The 22,290-nt window shown below is 41.6% G+C and overlaps 1 protein-coding gene across 1 annotated transcript in view; it reads left to right on the top strand.

Annotated features, from left to right (window-relative positions):
• The window catches only part of CMTM2 (CKLF like MARVEL transmembrane domain containing 2), a 36,708-nt gene extending 17,806 nt beyond the window's left edge, over positions 1 to 18,902 (top strand). Inside the window, exons 3-4 of the mRNA XM_020885050.2 lie at positions 17,897 to 17,998; positions 18,492 to 18,902. Of these exons, the coding sequence (XP_020740709.1) occupies positions 17,897 to 17,998; positions 18,492 to 18,743 (354 nt within the window). The 3' untranslated portion in view covers positions 18,744 to 18,902. The remainder of the gene's footprint in view (positions 1 to 17,896; positions 17,999 to 18,491) is intronic.
• Positions 18,903 to 22,290: the final 3,388 nt, after the last annotated feature.

Genomic DNA, 22,290 nt, shown 5'->3' with positions numbered 1-22,290 from the left:
GGATATCTGTATTAGTAATTTTACCATACATTATAATATGAGCAGATTTATTACTCATTTGATAATCTTTTTTATGTAATTTAACCAACCAAATTAACACAGTTTAATATCTCTCTTTGGGATGCTTCAGAGGCCCTCCCAAAGTTAGCTAGAGGTCAAAGGAACTTTAAAAGAATTCGATTTAGGAAGTTTTATTGAAAAGGTCAATTAAAAGCGTTTAGAACATTTGGTCAGATTTAGTCGATGTTGATGGGTGTATCATTTAGCTTGTTGATATGTCACAATTGGCGTAAATACCAAGGCTCAAGGTCTAGTGAAAGTCAGCTCCGCCATCTTGGACCTGAATGGCTCTAAACAGCTTTCTTATGGCCAGTGTCATTTCTAACAAAATCCATTTATCTAACTAATTGTAATTAATTTTAGAAAATCCTGATCATGCATAACTCTTTTTAGTATTTTTTATACCTTTTTTTTTTTTTTTTTTTTTTACTGAAAGCATAGTTCCTGCTTTCCTTTAGCAACTGAGAGCTAACTTTTATATTAGCATTTTATAGATTGGTGAGCATAAATACTAGTGATAATTTCTAAAACACTTGCTTTCTTAAAACATTTTAGGATGGCATCAAACGTTATTCATTTATAATCCCAAATCTCTCATTTTTCTGTAAAAGGAAATCAGTGTTTAGTAGTAAATGTTTCAAAATCTTATTTTATTTGGAAATGACCTAATTATTCAATAGACTTCTAATACTTAGCTTAGCACAACCCTTAGAAATTTAAGTTATGCCAATCTGGAGAGACTATTGTAGACAGATATTCCTAAAGAATAATTATTATTAATAGAGCTTATATACAAACTCATATCGCATTTATATTTTTTAGAAGTTTCTTCACTCAAGGTAATTTCCTTGTTGACAGACTTGTAACAGATATAATATTTAACTTATATTAACCCTAGGTACAATGAAAATATTTTATTTGATGTTAATTACTCTAAGACATGTCTATATTAGATAGGTCAACAAACAAACATTAATATCAGGTATTTAATACTGAATATTTCCCAGTTCACCTGGACCCGGAATTTATTGTTTAATTTAGAATTATTTGATTTGTAAGCACTTACCTTTCTTTAAGCCAATTAAATAGAGCTCATTTACAAATTAACCTAAAAAAATTACCCAGAGACAAAGACATACCAAGACATATTTAGACAGACACAGTGCAAGATCTAGCTTCATTTTCTAAGTTTGGTCATGAATTAGATATTACAATATAAAATTTACTAGTTTATAAAAAAAAGTTGAAATAAAAATTTTTAAGGCTTTTTCCCTTTTGCCCTCAGTCTCAGGAATTAGAGATGGTCTAGGTAAGTATTCCTGAGAGCTCTGGTCTTAAGGCACAGGGAAAGAAAATCAAGTTCTAACAAAATGGTGGCAGGTTAAACCAAATAGTGGCCACACAAAGCAAAATGGCCATCAAAAATCACAACACAGAACACAGAGTTAAAACACACACATAGAAACCTGGCAGTCCTCATCAGACACTCCCTTAAATACAAGAATGCAGTCTCTCAGAAAACCGTCTATAGAGACATAGAACTTCAGATGTCTTCAAAGATTTCAAGAGGAAGAAAGGAAGCCAGGTTGAAAGAAGGAGGAGGAGGAGGCGGGGAAGGGGGGCAAAAGGGGTGGCCTTACAGATGTCTCCTGCCACCTGCAGATACCCAGGCGTTATGGGACTTTTCCCTGGGCTTCCAGAGAAGGGAGGACTGGAACTCAGCCCTACCAGAACAGAACCAGAATTCGAGTTCTCTGCCAAGAGGAGGTGATCAGTCTCCAATCCTCAGCTCAAGCTGAGGCCCTTCGACCAGATTCCTGCGTCCAGGATCAGGGTATTAGAAAAATGGGAAGGATAGGAAGGGCTAAGGAGAGGAAAGAGAGAGGGAAGGGGAGAGAGGTCAATAAAGTCTCTTTACCAGTCGGGGCACTCTGGCCAGTTGTCCGCATCAGGAGGAGACCAGGGACAAGAGGGTCCCAGTTGCGGCTGCTGGGTCTGGTCCATTGGCAGGCAAGCTGGCCCCTGAGTACCCCGAGTGGTCAGGATGTCAGTCTCAGCAAAGAAGAGTCCCACCAGAGTCGCCATTTGTTGCAGGAAGGGGGACCCCTTCCAGGGCCCGAAACTGGCATCTTGTCTAACACTCGGAAATGAATTGTCCAAGGAGACACATGTGCTGACAAAGCAAGAGATTTTATTGGGAAGGGCACCCGGGTGGAGAGCAGGAGGGTAAGGGGACCCAGGAGAACTGCTCTGCCGCGTGGCTCACATTCTTGGGTTTTATGAGGATGGGATTAGTTTCCGGGTGGTCTTTGGCCAATCATTTTAATTCAGAGTCTTTCCTGGTGGCACACGCATCGCTCAGCCAAGATAGATGCTAGCGAGAGGGATTCTGGGAAGTGGACGGACACGCGGTGTCTCCTTTTGACCTTTTTCGAACTCTTCCGGTTGGTGGTGGCTTATTAGTTCCGTATTTCTTATCAGGATCTCCTGTCATAAAACAACTCATGCAAATGGTTACTATGGTGCCTGGCCAGGGTGGGCGGTTTCAATCAGTGTGCTTCCCCTAACATATGTGGTGGTCCAGGCGCGGGTTGGAAAAGAATTTCCAGCCATGAGACAAAGTGAGAGGGAAATAAAATTTATTAGAGTGGGAGATGCTGTTAGAACAGTGGGCCAGCTCAAGGGAGAACTGACATTGAACAGGGATCCTTAGTCCACTTTTATACCCAGGGTACAAGGAGTGGGATAGGGGTCTTGCAGGTCATTTGCTGATTGGATGAGGCACGTATACTGGGTGGGGAAGAGTAAGGCAAATACCTTCTCCCTGTGGGGTAGGAGGGGAGACAGGTTATACTGCTCAGGAGGACCTGAAATCCGTTAATAGTTACAACATGGGGGAGGGAAGGATGATAAGGGTCTGGTTTTCCCTTCCTGCATTCCAAGACCCTGCTAAAACCAAGCAGATGCTCTTTAGTCCTTGGGTCACCACAGTGTACAAAATGGACTCAAAAAGAAATAGAAAAATAGGTTATAAAGCAATTCATCCATGTTTTCATCTGGCACTTATTTCATTTCTTACATTTAAATCTTTTGATTTATGTGGAATCGTTTGGCAGATGGTGTGAACCATGGCTCCAGCTTGGTATCCTGATGGCTCTCCAACTATTTCACCCTGTCACTCAATTTATTCATTTATTGAACAGTACAACTTTCCCCCCTGCTGATTTGAAATGGCATTTTTGTTAAATGCTAAAATCCCATATGAGGGACTTCTTCGGTGGTTCAGTGGTTAAGAATCCATGCTTCCAAAAAAAAAAAAGAATCCCTGCTTCCACTGCAGGGGGCATGGTTTTGATCTTTTGTCAGAGAACTAAGATCCTGAATGCCACATGCAGCCAAAAAAAATTTTTTAAATCCCACATGCAGTTAATTTCTAGACTTCATATTCAGTTCCACTGGTCTGTCCCTTTTTTCTCCTTAAAAGATGGGTGATGGGGTAGGTTTATAATATATTGTACCATCTGGTAAGGCTTTGATCTTAAAACCAGACATGATAAAGAAAGTAAACTATAAGCCTATATTATTTTAGTATAGCAATAAAAATTCTCAATAAAACACTAGCAAACTAAATCAAGCAATACATAAGCAAGTAGTGCATCATGACATCATGACCAAGCAGGGCATCTGCCAGGAATATAAAGGTGGTTTCATCTCAAAGTTCTGTTAACATAATTCACCATCTTTTATTTAAAGGAGAAAACCATTTAATCATCTCATAAGCTGCAGAAAAATTATTTAATAATATTCAACACTACTTTTTGAAAGCCTCTTAGCAAACTAGGAAAAAGGGGAACTTCCTTAACTTAATAATAAATACCTACCCAAGCCTAAAATGAACGTTGTATTTCATGGTAAAACATTAGAAGCATTTCTTTAGAGATGCCTACTGTCCCCACTTCTATTCAACATCGTGCTGAAGATTTTTTTTTTTTTAAGATCTTAGTACAATATGACAAGAAAAACAAATGTTATATAGATTGGGAAGAAGAAAAAAACTAGCATTACTCACTGGTAATATGATTCTCTACACTGAAAATCCAAGAGACTCACATTACTAGAACTGATTGAATTCCACAAGGTAATCAGAAACAAATAGTGTTCCTGAATACCAGCAACAAATAATGAAAAAATGTGGCTTTTCAAAGAAACCATTTAAAGCAGCAACAGAACCTATGGGTGTCTGAGAATAAACCAGTTCAAAGACTATAAAACTTCATGTGGAGATAACAACATTTTGTTAATGGACATAACAAAAAAAAATCTAAGTAAAAGAAGAAATATACCACAGTCACAGATGTGAAGAGTTACTATCATAAAGCTGTTAATTTCATTCCAAAGCAGTGTCCACATTAAATGAAATTTCAACCTAACAGAGGTTGTTTGTGGAACTTTGCAAGACGATTCTAAAATTCTTATGGAAGAATAAAAAGAATTACAAGGATGGGCCCACCCAAGGAGATATTGGAGTAAGGCTTTGGTACTAGCTCAGGGGTTGACAAAAAGACTAACTGAATTGTAATGGACTGAATATATGTGTACCCCCAAAATTCTAATACTGAAATCCTAATCCCCAGTGTGCCTATACTTGTAGATGGGGCCTTCAGAGTGGTAATTAAGATTAAATGAGGGGCTTCCCTGGTGGCTCAGTGGTAAAGAATCTGCCTGCCAATACAAGAGACACAGGTTTGATCCCTGGTCTGGGAAAATCCCACATGTCGCGGAGCAACTAAACCTGTGCACAACAACTATTGAGCCTGTTCTCTAGAGCCCACAAGCCACAGCTACGGAGTCCATGTGCTGCAACTGCTGAAGCCCACGTGCCCTAGAGCCTGTGCTCTGCAACAAGAGAAGCCACCACAATGAAAGCCCACGCATCACAACTATGGAGAGTAGCCCCCACTCACTGCAACTAGAGAAGGGCCCACACAGCAATGAAGACTCAGCAGAGCCAAAAATAAACATACAAAACTATTTTTTTCATTTATTTTTATTAGTTGGAGGCTAATTACTTTACAACATTGCAGTGGGTTTTGTCATATATTGACATGAATCAGCCATGGAGTTACATATATGCCCCATCCCAATCCCCCCTCCCACCTCCCTCTCCACCCAATTCCTCTGGGTCTTCCCAGTGCACCAGGCCCGAGCACTTGTCTCATGCATCCCACCTGGGCTGGTGATCTGTTTCACTATAGATAATATACATGCTGTTCTCTCGAAACATCCCACCCTTGCCTTCTCCCACAGAGTCCAAAAGTCTGTTCTGTACATCTGTGTCTCTTTTTCTGTTTTGCATATAGGGTTATCATTACCATCTTTCTAAATTCCATATATATGTGTTAGTATGCTGTAATGTTCTTTATCTTTCTGGCTTACTTCACTCTGTATAATGGGCTCCAGTTTCATCCATCTCATTAGAACTGATTCAAATGAATTCTTTTAATGGCTGAGTAATATTCCATGGTGTATATGTACCACAGCTTCCTTATCCATGTGTCTGCTGATGGGCATCTAGGTTGCTTCCATGTCCTGGCTATCATAAACAGTGCTGCGATGAACATTGGGGTGCACGTGTCTCTTTCAGATCTGGTTTCCTCAGTGTGTATGCCCAGAAATGGTATTGCTGGGTCATATGGCAGTTCTATTTCCAGCTTTTTAAGAAATCTCCACACTGTTCTCCATAGTGGCTGTACTAGTTTGCATTCTCACCAACAGTGTAAGAGGGTTCCCTTTTCTCCACACCCTCTCCAGCATTTATTGCTTGTAGACTTTTGGATAGCAGCCATCCTGACTGGCATGTAATGGTACCTCATTGTGGTTTTGATTTGCATTTCTCTGATGATGTGTGATGTTGAGCATCTTTTCATGTGTTTGTTAGCCATCTGTATGTCTTCTTTGGAGAAATGTCTGTTTAGTTCTTTGGCCCATTTTTTGATTGGGTCATTTATTTTTCTGGAATTGAGCTTCAGGAGTTGCTTGTATATTTTTGAGATTAATCCTTTGTCTGTTGCTTCATTTGCTATTATTTTCTCCCAATCTGAGGGCTGTCTTTTCACCTTACTTATAGTTTCCTTTGTTGTGCAAAAGCTTTTAAGTTTCATTAGGTCCCATTTGTTTATTTTTGCTTTTACTTCCAATATTCTGGGAGGTGGGTCATAGAGGATCCTGCTGTGATTCATGTCAGAGAGTGTTTTGCCTACATTCTCCTCTAGGAGTTTTATAGTTTCTGGTCTTACATTTAGATCTTTAATGCATTTTGAGTTTATTTTTGTGTATGGTGTTAGAAAGTGTTCTAGTTTCATTCTTTTACAAGTGGTTGACCAGTTTTCCCAGCACCACTTGTTAAAGACGTTGTCTTTTTTCCATTGTATATCCTTGCCTCCTTTGTCGAAGATAAGGTGTCCATAGGTTCGTGGATTTATCTCTGGGCTTTCTATTCTGTTCCATTGATCTATAGTTCTGTCTTTGTGCCAGTACCATACTGTCTTGATGACTGTGGCTTTGTAGCAGAGTCTGAAGTCAGGCAGGTTGATTCCTCCAGTTCCATTCTTCTTTCTCAAGATTACCTTGGCTATTTGAGGTTTTTTTGTATTTCCATACAAATTGTGAAATTATTTGTTCTAGTTCTGTGAAAAATACCATTGGTAGCGTGATAGGGATTGCATTGAATCTATAGATTGCTTTGGGTAGTATAGCCATTTTGACAATATTGATTCTTCCAATCCATGAACACGGTATGTTTCTCCATCTGTTTGTGTCCTCTTTGATTTCTTTCATCAGTGTTTTATAGTTTTCTATGTATAGGTCTTTTGTTTCTTTAGGTAGATATACTCCTAAGTATTTTATTCTTTTTGTTGCAATGGTGAATGGTATTGTTTCCTTCATTTCTCTTTCTGTTTTCTCATTGTTAGTGTATAGGAATGCAAGGGATTTCTGTGTGTTAATTTTATATCCTGCCACTTTACTATATTCATTGATTAGCTCTAGTGATTTTCTGGTAGAGTCTTCAGGGTTTTCTATGTAGAGGATCATGTCATCTGCAAACAGCGAGAGTTTCACTTCTTCTTTTCCTATCTGGATTCCTTTTACTTCTTTTTCTGCTCTCATTGCTGTGGCCAAGACTTCCAAAACTATGTTGAATAGTAGTGGTGAGAGTGGGCACCCTTGTCTTGTTCCTGATTTCAGGGGAAATGCTTTCAATTTTTCACCATTGAGGGTGATGCTTGCTGTGGGTTTGTCATATATAGCTTTTATTATGTTGAGGTATGTTCCTTCTATTCCTGCTTTCTGGAGAGTTTTAATCATTAATGGGTGTTGAATTTTGTCAAAGGCTTTCTCTGCATCTATTGAGATAATCATATGGTTTTTATCTTTCAATTTGTTAATGTGGTGTATTACATTGATTGATTTGCAGATATTAAAGAATCCTTGCATTCCTGGAATAAAGCCCACTTGGTCATGGTGGATGATTTTTTAAATATGTTGTTGGATTCTGCTTGCTAGAATTTTGTTAAGCATTTTTGCATCTATGTTCATCAGTGATATTGGCCTGTAGTTTTCTTTTTCTGTGGCATCTTTGTCTAGTTTTGGAATTAGGGTGATGGTGGCCTCATAGAATGAGTTTTGAAGTTTACCTTCCTCTGCAATTTTCTGGAAGAGTTTGAGTAAGATAGGTGTTAGCTCTTCTCTAAATTTTTGGTAGAATTCAGCTGTGAAGCCCTCTGGTCCTGGGCTTTTGTTTGCTGGAAGATTTCTGATTGTAGTTTCGATTTCCTTGCTTGTGATGGCTCTGTTAAGATCTTCTATTTCTTCCTGGTTCAGTTTTGGAAAGTTATACTTTTCTAAGAATTTGTCCATTGCTTCCAAGTTGTCCATTTTATTGGCATAGAGCTGCTGGTAGTAGTCTCTTATGATCCTTTGTATTTCAGTGTTGTCTGTTGTGATCTCTCCATTTTCATTTCTAATTTTGTTAATTTGGTTCTTCTCTCTTTGTTTCTTAACGAGTCTTGCTAATGGTTTGTCAATTTTGTTTATTTTGTCAAAAAACCAGCTTTTAGCTTTGTTGATTTTTGCTATGGTCTCTTTAGTTTCTTTTGTGTTTATTTCTGCCCTAATTTTTAAGATTTCTTTCCTTCTACTAACCCTGGGGTTCTTAATTTCTTCCTTCTCTAATTGCTTTAGGTGTAGAGTTAGGTTATTTATTTGACTTTTTGCTTGTTTCTCGAGGTAAGCCTGTAATGCTATGAACCTTCCCCTTAGCACTGCTTTTACAGTGTCCCGTAGGTTTTGGGTTGTTGTGTTTTCATTTTCATTCATTTCTGTGCATATTTTGATTTCTTTTTTGATTTCTTCTATGATTTGTTGGTTATTCAGAAGCGTGTTATTTAGCCTCCATATGTTTGAATTTTTAACAATTGTTTTCCTGTAATTGAGATCTAATCTTACTGCACTGTGGTCAGAAAAGATGACTGGAATAATTTCAATTTTTTTGAATTTTCCAAGACTAGATTTATGGCCCAGGATGTGATCTATTCTGGAGAAGGTTCCGTGTGCACTTGAGAAAAAGGTGAAGTTGATTCTTTTGGGGTGAAATGTCCTATAGATATTAGGTCTAACTGGTCCATTGTGTCATTTAAGGTTTGTGTTTCCTTGTTAATTTTCTGTTTAGTTGATCTATCCATAGTTGTGAGTGGGGTATTAAAGTCTCCCACTATTATTGTGTTACTATTAATTTCCTCTTTCATACTTGTTATAAAAGTAGAAAGTATGTACTTGTTGCTGTACATATTGCAGTGCTCCTATGTTAGGTGCATATATATTTATAATTGTTATATCTTCTTCTTGGATTGATCCTTTGATCATTATGTAGTGTCCTTCTTTGTCTCTTTTCACATCCTTTATTTGAAAGTCTATTTTATCTGATATGAGTATTGCGACTCCTGCTTTCTTTTGTTCTCCATTTGCATGAAATATTTTTTTCCAGTCCTTCACTTTTAGTCTGTATGTGTCTCTTGTTTTGAGGTGGGTCTCTTGTAGACAGCATATATACGGGTCTTGCTTTTGTATCCATTCAGCCAGTCTTTGTCTTTTGGTTGGGGCATTCAACCCATTTACATTTAAGATAATTATTGATAGGTGTGGTCCCGTTGCCATTTACTTTGTTGTTTTGGGTTCACGTTTATACAACCTTTCTGCATTTCCTGCCTAGAGAAGATCCTTTAGCATTTGTTGAAGAGCTGGTTTGGTGGTGCTGAATTCTCTCAGCTTTTGCTTGTCTGTAAAGCTTTTGAATTCTCCTTCATATCTGAATGAGATCCTTGCTGGGTACAGTAATCTAGGTTGTAGGTTATTCTCTTTCATGACTTTAAGTATGTCCTGCCATTCGCTTCTGGCCTGGAGGGTTTCTATTGATAGATCAGCTGTTATCCTTATGGGAATCCCTTTGTGTGTTATTTGTTGGTTCTCCCTTGCTGCTTTTAATATTTGTTCTTTGTGTTTGATCTTTGTTAATTTGATTAATATGTGTCTTGGGGTGCTTCACCTTGGGTTTATCCTGTTTGTGACTCTCTGGGTTTGTTGGACTTGGGTGGCTATTTCCTTCCCCATTTTAGGGAAGTTTTCAGCTATTATCTCCTCGAGTATTTTCTCATGGCCTTTCTCTTTGTCTTCTTCTTCTGGGACTCCTATGATTCGAATGTTGGGGCATTTCACATTGTCCCAGAGGTCCCTGAGGTTGTCCTCATTTCTTTTGATTCTTTTTTCCTCTCTGCTTCACTTATTTCCACCATTTTATCTTCTACCTCACTTATCCTATCTTCTGTCTCTGTTATTCTACTCTTGGTTCCCTCCAGAGTGTTTTTGATCTCATTTATTGCATTATTCATTTTTAATTGACTCCTTTTTATTTCTTCTAGGTCTTTATTAAACATTTCTTGCATCTTCTCAATCTTTGTCTCCAGGCTATTTATCTGTAACTCCATTTTGTTTTCAAGATTTTGGATCATTTTTATTATCATTATTCTAAATTCTTTTTCAGGTAGATTCCCTATCTCCTCCTCTTTTGTTTGACTTGGTGGGCATTTTTCATGTTCCTTTACCTGTTGGGTATTTCTCTGCCTTTTCATCTTGTTTAGATTGCTGTGTCTGGAGTGGGCTTTCTGTATTCTGGAGGTCTGTGGTTCCTTTTTATTGTGGGGGTTTTACCCAGTGGGTGGGGTTGGACGATTGGCTTGTCAAGGTTTCCTGGTTAGGGAAGCTTGTGTCGGTGTTCTGGTGCGTGGAACTAGATTTCTTCTCTCTGGAGTGCAACGGAGTGCCCAGTAATGAGTTTTTAGATGGGTCTATGTGTTAGATGTGACCTGGGCAGCCTGTATGTTGACGTTCAGGGCTATGTTCCTGTGTTGCTGTAGAATTTGCATCGTATGTCTTGCTCCAAAACTTATTTGCTCTTGGGTGGTGGTTGGTTTCAGTGTAGGTGTGGAGGCTTTTGGATGGTCTCTTATTACTTAATGTTCCATGTAGTCAGGAGTTTTCTGGTGTTCTCAGGTTTTGGGCTTAAGTCTCCTGCCTCTGGATTTCAGTTTTATTCTTCCAGTAGTCTCAAGACTTCACCAACTATACAGCACTGATAATGAAACTTCTCGGTTAATGGTGAAAAGATTCTCCCCCGTGAGAGACACCCAGAGAGGTTCACAGAGTTACATGAAGAAGAGGAGAGGGAGGAGGTAGATAAAGATGAGCAGGAGGAGGAAAAGGGGGACTCAAGAGGAGACAGCCAGATCTTCACAGTTGTCTGTTCCCAGAGTGTTCTCCATAGCCCAGACACCCACAAAGATTCACAGAATTGGATTGGGAAGAGAAGGGGAAAGGAGGAAATAGAGGTGTTCTGAGGTAGAAAACGGAGAGTCAAGATTGGGAGAGAGTAATCAACACACTCCTGAATAAAAATGGGAACTGAATATTGGATTCTTAAATGTCCACAATTTATATCATATACTGAAAAACAAAGGTTAAAAATCTAGAGTAGAGGTTAGACTCTTAAAAATACAATATTAAAAACAAAAACCAAAACACAAAAAATTTTAGAAATATATATGAAGTTCAGTTTAAAAATAAGGCTTCTCGTCGTCTTTTTTTTTTTTTTTTTGCAAGGTTATAGTGTAATGAAAATGAAAATTAAGGAGTAGTAGAGGAGTAATAGAGGACTTTAAAAGGAAATAAGAGAAAAAGAAAAATAGAAAAAAGAAGAGAAAAGGGAAGAAAAAACAAGAAAAAAAATTTTCCCCAATTAAAAAAATCATAAAAATCTATGAAAATGAAAGTTAAGGAGTAATGGGGGAGTAATATGGAATTTTAAAAGAAAATAAAAGAGAAAAAATAAAGAAAAGGGAAAAAAATTTTTTTAATTAAAAAAAAATATATATATATCTAGGAATTTCTCTGGAGCTGTTGCGGTCAATGTGGGTTCGGTTCAGTTTCAGATAGCTCCTCATTCCAGCTTACACTTCTCGATATCTACAGGCCCCTTACCGTGTAGTCGGTGTTCTCTACAGGGATTTTAATCTGTTGCACCGGTCCCTTCTGAAGCGGTTCCCTTTGTTTATTTGGCTTCTGTTTGCCGGTCTCTTCAGTGCCTACTTTCCGCCCTGACACAGGCAGGCGGAGGTGGACTCTTATTCAGGTTGCTAGTTCCGTCGCGCTGCGGGGAGGGACTGGCGCTGCTTTCCCCATCCCGGCTGCTCTATATTGAGCATTCCCTGCGCTGCGCGGGGTTCCAGCCCTTGGGTGTTCCACAAAAGCGCGGAACAAAAAGCAGCGCCTGCGTTTTGTGCCTTCCCCGTCAGAGCGGCTCAGGCAGCCAGGAGCTTGAGGGGCGCACTCTCCCCTCCGCGGTCCCAGCCTCAGTTTCCGCCCGCGCCAGTCGGGTGCGTGTGCCTTCTCCCCTCCGCGTCCCCAGCCCCAGTCCCCGCCTGCGCCGGTCAGGTGCCTGCACCCTGTGTCTCGCCGCGACCCTCCCGGCGGATGTCGACCATCCAGAATCTCAGGAAGTCTTTGGTTAGAAACTGGAGGCCTGTTTGCAGTGCGGTAGGGGATGCGGTCCTTGGGGCCGAGCCTGCCCCTTTCCCCTCCCCCCTGCCTCCTGCCTCCGGCGGGGCTGGGCTGGTCCACAGCCTGCGGGCTCTTCTCTGGACTTGCTCAGAGCCTTTGTTCTGCGAACAGCCGGCAGTGTGTTTGGGCCGGTTAATTTCTCTCTCTCTCTTGCTATCCCACAGTTTAAGTTGGTAACTCACAAAAGCTCCCTCCAATTACCCTCAGGGCAATCAGGCCTGGTCCTTACCCTAAGCAATGCTGCCCGCTCCTCTGCATTCCGCCCACACTTGCTGGTGGCAGATGCGGGCGTCTGGGGTACTTTTCTGCTGGGAGTTGCTTAAAACTATTTTTAAAAAATAGGTTAAATGAGATCCTAAGCATGGAGTCCTGATCTGATAGGATTAGTGTCCATATAAGAAAAGATAACCAAGACCTTGTTCTCTTTCCTTCCTCTCCTCTGCCCTCTCCCCTCTTCCTCTCCACCCCCACCTTGCCCACCACAGAAAGGCCATCTGAGAAAATGGTGAAAAGGCAGCTATCTGCAAACCAGGAAGAGTCCTCACCAGAAACTTACTTTGCTAGCACTTTGATCATAGACTTCTAGCCTCTGGAACCTGTAGGAAAATAAATGTCTGATGTTTAAGCCACCCAGTCTATGGCAACATGAGCAGACTAATACAGTAGTAAAAAGAGAGAACCCAGAAATAGACCTATATACATATGGCAACTTGGCATATGACACAGGTGACTTTGCTAGCACTTTGATCCTAGACTTCTAGCCTCTGGAACCTGTAGGAAAATAAATGTCTGATGTTTAAGCCACCCAGTCTATGGCAACATGAGCAGACTAATACAGTAGTAAAAAGAGAGAACCCAGAAATAGACCTATATACATATGGCAACTTGGCATATGACACAGGTGGCATAACATAGCTGAATGGAGTATTGAATAAATGTTCATTCTTGCCTGGGAAATCCCATGGACAGAGGAGCCTGGCAGGCTACAGTCCACGGAATCACAGAGTTGGACACAACACGACTGAGCACACATGCACCTGGGGCCATGAGAAAAAGAGAAAAACCATGTATATCATTAAAGTTAAAACTTTTACAAAAGAAGACATCATAAAGTTTTTTAAATAAGCCCATAGAAAAATGGGGCAAGGGATATGAATAGACAGGAAACCCCAATGTCTAAAACATGTTTTTAAAAATGCTTCATTAGTAACCAGTGATCTGAAAGGTAAAACAACAAAGTACCATTTCAACTCATCAGATGGGCAAAGAAAAATAAGACTGTAATCCTAGGCCTTGGCAAGGACATGGGAAACAGGAGCCCCTATACATTTGCAGGCATAAGTGAACATTGACACAGGTCCTTTAGAGAAAGGTTTGACAGCACCTCAACAAGGAAAAAATGTTCATCAGAGGCACAGACAAAAGTGTTCACTGCAGACACATTTGGCAATAATAATTTCCTAAAAAGCAGAAGTACCCTAATGTCTCTAGTTTGGTTTATTCATACACCAGCTAAAATTAATAAATTCAGTCTCATTCATCTCAATCTAATCTATTTCTCAAGATGGGTAAATCTCAAAAACTGTTAAGTTTAAAAAGCACATGCTATTAGATACATCTTTTATTGAAATTTGAAACACAAAATAGTATATATTATTTATGAATATATAATATCATGGTAATCCAAGTCTGTGCCCGACCAGTAATGCTGAAGAAGCTGAAGCTGAATGGTTCCATGAAGACCTACAAGACCTTTTAGAACTAACATCCAAAAAGGATATCCTTTTCATTATAGGGGACTGGAATGCAAAAGTAGGAAGTCAAGAAATACCTGGAGTAACAGGCGAATTTAGCCTTGGAGTACAGAATGAAGCAGGGCAAAAGTAATAGAGTTTTGCCAAGAGAATGCCCTGGTCATAGCAAACACCCTCTTCCAACAATACAAGAGAAGACTCTACACATGGACATCACCAGATGGTCAACACTGAAATCAGATTGATTATATTTTTTGCAGCCAAAGATGGAGAAGCTCTATATACTCAACAAAAACAAGACTGGGAACTGACTGTGGCTCAGATCATGAACTCCTTATTGCCAAATTCAGACTTAAACTGAAGAAAGTAGGGAAAATGACTAGACCATTCAGGTATGACCTAGATCAAATCCCTTACGATTATACAGTGGAAGTGAGAAATAGATTTAAGGGACTAGATCTGATAGAGTGATGAACTCTGGACAGAGGTTCATGACATTGTACAAGAGACTAGGAACCAAGACCCTCCCCAAGAAAAAGGAATGCAAAAAAGCAAAATGGCTGTCTGAGGAGGCCTTACAAATAGCTGTAAAAAGAAGAGAAGTGAAAAGCAAAGGAGAAAAGGAAAGATATACCCATTTGAATGCAGAGTTCCAGAGAACAGCAAGGAGAGATAAGAAAGCCTTCCTCAGTGATCAGTGCAAAGAAATAGAGGAAAACAACAGAATGGGAAAGACTAGAGATCTCTTCAAGAAAATTAGAGATACCAAGGGAACACTTCATGCAAAATGGGCTCAAAACAGGACAGAAATGGTATGGACCTAACAGAAGCAGAAGATATTAAGAAGAGGTGGCAAGAATACACAGAAGAACTATACAAAAAAGATCTTCATGACCCAGATAATCACAATGGTGTGCTCACTCACCTAGAGCCAGACATCCTAGAATATGAAGTCATGTGGGCCTTAGGAAGCATCACTACGAACAAAGCTAGTGGAGGTGATGAAATTCCAGTTGAGCTGTTTCAAATCCTGAAGGATGACGCTGTGTAAGTGCTGCACTTAATATGCCAGCAAATTTGGAAAATTCAGCAATAGCCACAGGACTGGAAAAGTTCAGTTTTCTTTCCACTCCCAAGGAAAGGCAATGCCAAAGAATGCTCAAACTACCACACAATTGCACTCATCTCACACGCTAGCAAAGTAATGCTCAAAATTCTCCAAGCCAGGCTTCACCAATACATGAACTGTGAACTTCCAGATGTTCAAGCTGGATTTAGAAAAGGCAGAGAAACCAGAGATCAAATTGCCAACATCTGCTGGATCATCAAAAAAGCAAGCGACTTCCAGGAAAACATCTATTTCTGCTTTATTGACTGTGCCAAAGCCTTTGACTGTGTGGATCACAACAAACTGTAGAGAATTCTGAAAGAGATGGGAATACCAGACCACCTGACCTGCCTCTTGAGAAATCTGTGTGCTATCTCGGAAGCTAAGCAGGGTCAGGCCTGGTTAGTACTTGGATGGGAGAAATCTGTGTGCAAGTGAGGAAGCAACAATTAGAGCTGGACATGGAACAACAGACTGGTTCCAAATAGGAAAAGGAGTATGTCAAGGCTGTATATTGTCACCCTGCTTATTTAACTTGGATGCAGAATACATCATGCAAATGCCAGGCTGGATGAAGCACAAGCTGGACTCAAGATTGCCGGGAGAAATATCAATAACCTCAGATATGCAGATGACACCACCCTTATGGCAGTAAGTGAAGAAGAACTAAAGAGCCTCCTGATGAAAGTGAAAGCAGAGAGTGAAAACGTTGGCTTAAAGCTCAACATTCAGAAAACTAAGAAACTGGCATCTGGTCCCGTCACTTCATGGCAAATATATGCAGAAACAGTGGAAACAGTGGCAGAACTTTATTTTCTTGGACTCTAAAATCACTGCAGGTGGTGACTGCAGCCATGAAATTAAAAGATGTTTACTCCTTGGAAGGAAAGTTATGACCAACCTAGATAGCATTAAAAAGCAGAGACATTACTTTGCCAACAAAGGTCCATCTAGTCAAAGCTATGGTTTTTCCAGTAGTCATGTATGGATGTGAGAGTTGGACTATAAAGAAAGGTGCGCACTGAAGAATTGATGCTTTTGAACTGTGGTGTTGGAGAAGACTCTTGAGAGTCCCTTGGACTGCAAGAAGATCCAACCAGTCCCTCTTAAATGAGATCAGTCCTGAGTGTTCATTGGAAGGACTGATGTTGAAGCTGAAACTCCAATACTTTTGCCACCTGATGCGAAGAGCTGACTCATTTGAAAACACCCTGATGCTGGGAATGATTGAAGGCAGGAGGAGAATGGGACGACAGAGGATGAGATGGTAGGATGGCATCACCAACTCAATGGACATGAGTTTGGGTAAACTCCATGAGTTGGTGATAGACAGGGAGGCCTGGTGTGCTGCAGTCCATGGGGTGGCAAAAAGTCAGACATGACTGAGCGACTGAACTGAACCGAAATAAGAGGAAAATACTGCTATACATCTGGGAAGACTACCTGTAGACTTGGAAGTCATGCAAAAGGCAGGGAGAGGTATGGAATGGTGAAACTGGCTCATCCCACAAAGCTTTTTTGTTTAGCATTTGTTTTTTTCTTTTTGTTTTGAGGGCCATGAGGCAAATACTGCAAGACATTAACATCTATTTAATCTCAGTGGTTCATGGCCGGTGGAGGTGGGAATAGGGTTGGGCCCTTCTATAATTTTCTGTATGTTTGAAATGTATTAAAATCCAAAACACTGAAGAGGAAAAGAAAAGGCCTGAGACAAGGTGGCCAGGGAAGGACAACCCACAGAAAATGGCATCAGAGAAATCAAGGGGAAAGATGGCATTGCCCAACTCTGCAGGGTCAGCCACTGCCCACAGGGTTAAGAGGATGCACAAGCTCTGGGCCTCAGGAGTGATGGGGGAGAAAGCCAACTTGCTGGAGCCCTGGTTCGGCCAACACTGAGTTAAGTCTGGCTGTGCCAGGGAGCCACATGGGTGGTACTTGAGGGGAAGACAGCATAGGAGGCAGCCCTTTTGCCCAATCTGGGAACATCTGGACCTTGTCAGTATAGGGTCAGGGAAACAGATATGAAGCAAGGGCAGGACTGCAGCCACAAGGTATGGGGAGGAGGGTAGATGATGAAGAAGTGATGTGGCCTTACAAAAGCTCAGGGGAGGAGTGGGCAGAGAGTGAAGATGCTGCTGCCAGGCTTCCAACTGAAGGACCAGAGTCCAACAGAACCTCCTGTGAGCAATGCAGCCCACCCTGGATTCAGAAAGAGGCACTGGCCCCAAGAGTAGAAAGACGTTGGGTGTTGCAAATTTATTTAAGTGAGCACTGGAAGTGGGGAGAAGCATAGCTAAAAACATAGCCACCAAATGTGCGATTTCACAGGATAGTAGCCAAGGCAGCCCATAACGGCAGATAAGCATCCCGGACTTTGTGTCTCAACTCAGAGTCCAGCTGTTGAACTACAGATATGTCCCCCTAACCCACTATACATTCAGCTTCCTATGTACCTTCCTGTATCATCTGACCCTGGTGGCTCACGTGGTAAAGACTCTGCCTGCAATGCAAGAGACCATCTACAATGCAGGGGATGATATGGGTTTGATCCCTAGGTCAGGAAGATCCCCTGGAGGAGGGCATGGCAATCCACTGTAGTATTCTTGCCTGGGAAATCCCATGGACAGAGGAGCCTGGTGACGATTAACACATACACACATTCTAGACGAGGCGGAAGTTTGGAAACCATTCCCTTTGGCAGAAGCTCGGCCATTTTTAAAACCATTCCCTTTGGCGGAAGCTAGACCAGCAGGTGTTGAAGGAGCCTCAGCCCTGCTGAGAGCTGACATCTCTCCCATGGTTTCAGGATCTTCTCAACGACCTATTTGCCTGTGGTTTCCTCGTGGGGGGCGCGATCTTTGCTATCAGAAGTCGGCAAACAGTGCCACTGAACTACGTTGCCGCTGTGGTGAGTCTTGCACATTGGGCTATTTATTTGCTCGGAAATCAGCACTTTGGGAGACCAGTTATTTTCCCCGAAGGAAAAGACCCTGTTTTCACCAAGTTTTGCCATCCAAGCAAAGTTTGAAAGTAAAGTTGGTGTTTCTCGTGGAAAAGCCATTTAAATAAAGATGATGTCCAGGGAGCCCACCTAGCTAATGGTTTCCTCTTCAGAGCGGCCTGCGGACCCCCAGAGCAAAGGGCCCCACCCTAGCCGGGTCTGCAGAGAAAAAGAAAATGCGCTGAGGTGACAGGACAGAAGGGATGGGGCTCAGCTAAGGAAGCTCAGGCCAGTGGTGGGGGGTCGGGGCGGGGGCAAAGCGGAAGTCTCTCTGGGATCTGGCAGCTTGAGGGGTCGATGGGAGGGGTTAAGCAGCAGCGACTGATCATGGAAGCCAGGAAGGAACTCTGACATTTAGAAGGAAAAGCCCCCAAGTAACGAGGATTCTTTTGTTTCCCAGGTCTTTATATGTGTGGCCGCCCTTTTTGCTTTAGTTGACGTTTGTCTTCAAAGGAAACACTTCAAAGGCAAGAAGATCAAAAGGAATGTGCTGGTTCCTCCACCAAAGGAGGCTGAAAAGCCAAAGGCTCCAGAAAAAACAGAGGAAGGAGGAAAACCGGAAGGAAAAAAACCAAAGGACCCCAAGGCAAAGGCAGATGCCAAGGGGAAGGAGGACGCAGGCAAGGGCAAGGCGAAGGGAGGCAAGAAGTGAGGCGATGGTGCACAGGTCACAGGCGGCCGGCATCTCACCACAGAGTATGCTTCTGCTGTCTGGCCTGTCTTCTCTCTAGAATGGGCTTCTTTTCCATTTCAACCACCATCTCTGATTAGAAAAGAAATTTCTTCTTAAATGGATTTTGAAAACCTTAAAGTTGACGTGAAGGTTATTTTGTTCATTCAACAGGAGTAGCCAAAAGTTTTGGTATGGAGTGCAAGGCTGGAGGGGGGCCCAGGGGATTTGGGGGACCAGAAGTGTGGGTGACACCCACTGTCCACACGGCCAGCTAGAGTGGCCAAAGGAAAAGCAGAGACTGGATAACAAAAGGCTGCATTTTTTTCACAGTGACCTTTTCCTGTCACATTTTTATGAATTTCAGGAACAAGGAAAAACAGAATCAACTCTGCAGGGTCTCTGCCCAGAGAGGAAGTAGAAAGCAAGAGGCATTGGCAGAAAGCAGTTAAAACCTCTGGAGGTGGTTCTTGCTTTCCCTGTGTCAAAATATTGTCAGGCAACATGAGATGGTAAAGCAACTATCCTCAAATTAAAAACAGATTATCAGGAGATCCAGATGAAAAGAAAAATAAGATTGTCAAGGGCAATATAAAAATAACCTGATTTTTTAGGACTTGAAAATATAACTAAAGCACAAGTGCCTGGAAGGAGTTGAAACTGGCAGAGAAGGACCCTGAGCTCATCTCCCACTAAGAATACATCAAACACACATCTACAGGTGGAGCCGTCCTCACTGAAAACAAGCTGGAGACTGGCAAAAAAGATTCGATCCACACAGTGTTGGCTAGAAGGGAACAGAAGCAATGAGGTCAGGACCCGTACTCCTGGGAGGAAACACAGAAGAGGGAGGAGAGTTACACGGGCTCAGAGATTCTCCTTGAGGAATGAGCAGTTCAAACCGTATATGGGGACACCCCAACCCTGGAGTCTGATACCAGGAATCTCTATTGTTGTTGTTCAGTTGCTCAGTCGTGTCTGACTCTTTGTGACCACGTGGACTGCAGCATGCCAGGCTTCCCTGTCCTTCACCATCTCCTGGAGTTTGCTCAAATGTATGTCCATTGAATTGGTGATGCCATCCAACCACCTCATCGTCTGTCGCCCCTTCTCCTCCTACCCTCAACCTTTCCCAGCATCGGGTCTTTTCCAGTGAGTTGGCGCTTCACATCAGGTGGCCAACGTATTGGAACTTCAGCTTCAACATCAGTCCTTCCAATGAACACTCAGGACTGATCTCCTTTAGGACTGACTGGGAGTCTCCAGAGCAGGTTTGAAAACTACTGAGACTAACAGGAATTCTAAGTAAGGGCTTCCCAGGCGGCTCAGTGGTAAAGAATCCGCCTGCAATGCGGGAGACCTGGGTTAAATCCCTGAGTTGGGAAGATCCCCTGGAGGAGGGCATGGTAACCCACTCCAGTATTCTTGCCTGGAGAATCCCATGGACAGAGGAACCTGGCAGGCTACAGTCCATGGGGCCACAAAGAGTCACACACAACTGAAGCAGCCAAACACACACACACGTGTGAGAAACCTAGACTGCACTGGTGAAGAGCGCGCATGTGCTCGCTTACTCCTAGGAACAAGGCAGAGGAAGCAGGCTGAAACTGCCCAGAGCTCTAGCTGGTTCCCCACAACTACCCTTGTGTGTGCCCCACCCACGATGAGCCCTGCTCCTGCCCCTCTTGCCTCAACACTCCTCGCCTCTGGGGAGAAGGTGTCAATACTGGGATGGGAGAGAGTGTACCCTCAGAGGGAACCTGAGCTTCAGGGCTTCTGCTCTAGTGCCTTGGGACCCTCTCCGACCCCTCAGTAGGGTGGTGTCAGCCACTCAGCAGATAAGCACTGGCTTAGAGTGGGCTCTGGCTCTGGCCCCTGCATGTCCAGCCTCATCTTCCACCAGGATGACAGCTGACAGCACACCCTGGGGAAAGACATGACCTGTGCTCATTTCAAATTCAGCTCTCCCATCAAAGCCACTGGTACATAGAGTTTGCATAGGGATGCTCCTACACAAGTAACTGTTTCACCTAATTGCTTATGAGAGACAGAGGAATTTGTTCCAAGTGAATAAGGGGAAAAAAACCTGCTGTAATAGCACAATAGCACAGGAAACTCTACTAAATACTCTGTAATAGCCTATCTATATAGGATAAGAATCTTAAAAAAAAAATAGTGGGTATGTGAATATGTATAACTGATTCACTTTACCATACACCAGAAACTAACACAACATTGTCAATCAACTATATTCCTATTTAAAAAAAAAAAAAAAAAAAAACCTAATGATGCAGGGATTACTTACTAGCTAAAGAGTTCAATGCATTTGTTTTTTCAAAGCATTTGTAATAAGAGTGCTATCTGAATCAGGGAAAAGAATACATGAATGCAGAACTGTTAACAACTAGAAAACATAAAGAACCAGTTAGAGCTGAAGAGTAAAATAACTGAAATGAAAAACACACTAGAAGGAATTAACAGCATATAGGTGATACAGAAGAACACATAAGTGGTCTGAAAGGTAGAAAAATGGAAATCACTCAACCAGAATAGCAAAAATAAAATTTTTTAAAAGATGAGAATAAGGGACCTCTGGGATAAGATCAAGCACACTAATATTCACAGGAGGAGAAGAGAAAAAAAGGGTTTTAAAGAAAGATGAAATTATGGCTAAAAACTTCCCAAACCTGAAGAAACATATCCAGGTTCAGGAATCACAGAGTTCCAAACAAGATGAATCCAAAGAGACCCACACCAAGATATGTCACAATTAAAATGGCAAAAGTTAAAGACAATTCTAAAGGCAGCAAGAGAAAAAGACTCACACACAAAGAAACCCCCTCAAAAGGCTATCAGCTAATTTTTCTAAAGAAACTTTGCAGGTCAAAAGGGAAATGGCATGACATGTCTAAAGAGCTGAAAAGCAAAAAAAAAAAAAAACCTATAATTTAGAATTCTCTATCAAGCAAGATATCATTCATAATTGAAATTAGAGCATCTTCGTACACCATATACAAAAATAAACTCAAAAAGGACTTACCTAGTATCCCAGTGGTTAAGAATTTGCCTTGCAATGCAGAGGACATGGTCTTGGTTCCTGGCCGGAAAACTAAGGTCCCACATGCCACAGAGAATCTAAGCTCAGGCGCTGCAACGACTGAGACTGCCTGCCTAGCTGCAAGGAAAGATCCTGAATGATGTAATGAAGGTGCCGGTCGCCACAGCTAAGACCTGACACAGCCAAATAGATATTTCAAACAGTAGATAGACTCAAAAGAGATTAAGGCCCTAAATGTAAGACTGGGACCCATAAAACTAGAAGAAAACATGTGCAGAACACTCTGACCTAAATCACAGCAGTCTTTTTTTTTTTTTTGGAATCTGTCGCCTAAGGCAAAGGAAACAAAGCAAAACCAAGTAAATAGAACCTAAAGCCTTTGCACATCAAAGGAAACCATCAACAAAATGAAAAAAACAACCTACTGAATGGGAGAAAATATTTGCAAATGACATGATCAATAAGGGGCTA

This window comes from Odocoileus virginianus, chromosome 20 (genome assembly GCF_023699985.2).
Source record: "Odocoileus virginianus isolate 20LAN1187 ecotype Illinois chromosome 20, Ovbor_1.2, whole genome shotgun sequence".
NCBI lineage: Eukaryota > Metazoa > Chordata > Mammalia > Artiodactyla > Cervidae > Odocoileus > Odocoileus virginianus.
This window is presented reverse-complemented; position numbering and strand designations above follow the sequence as displayed.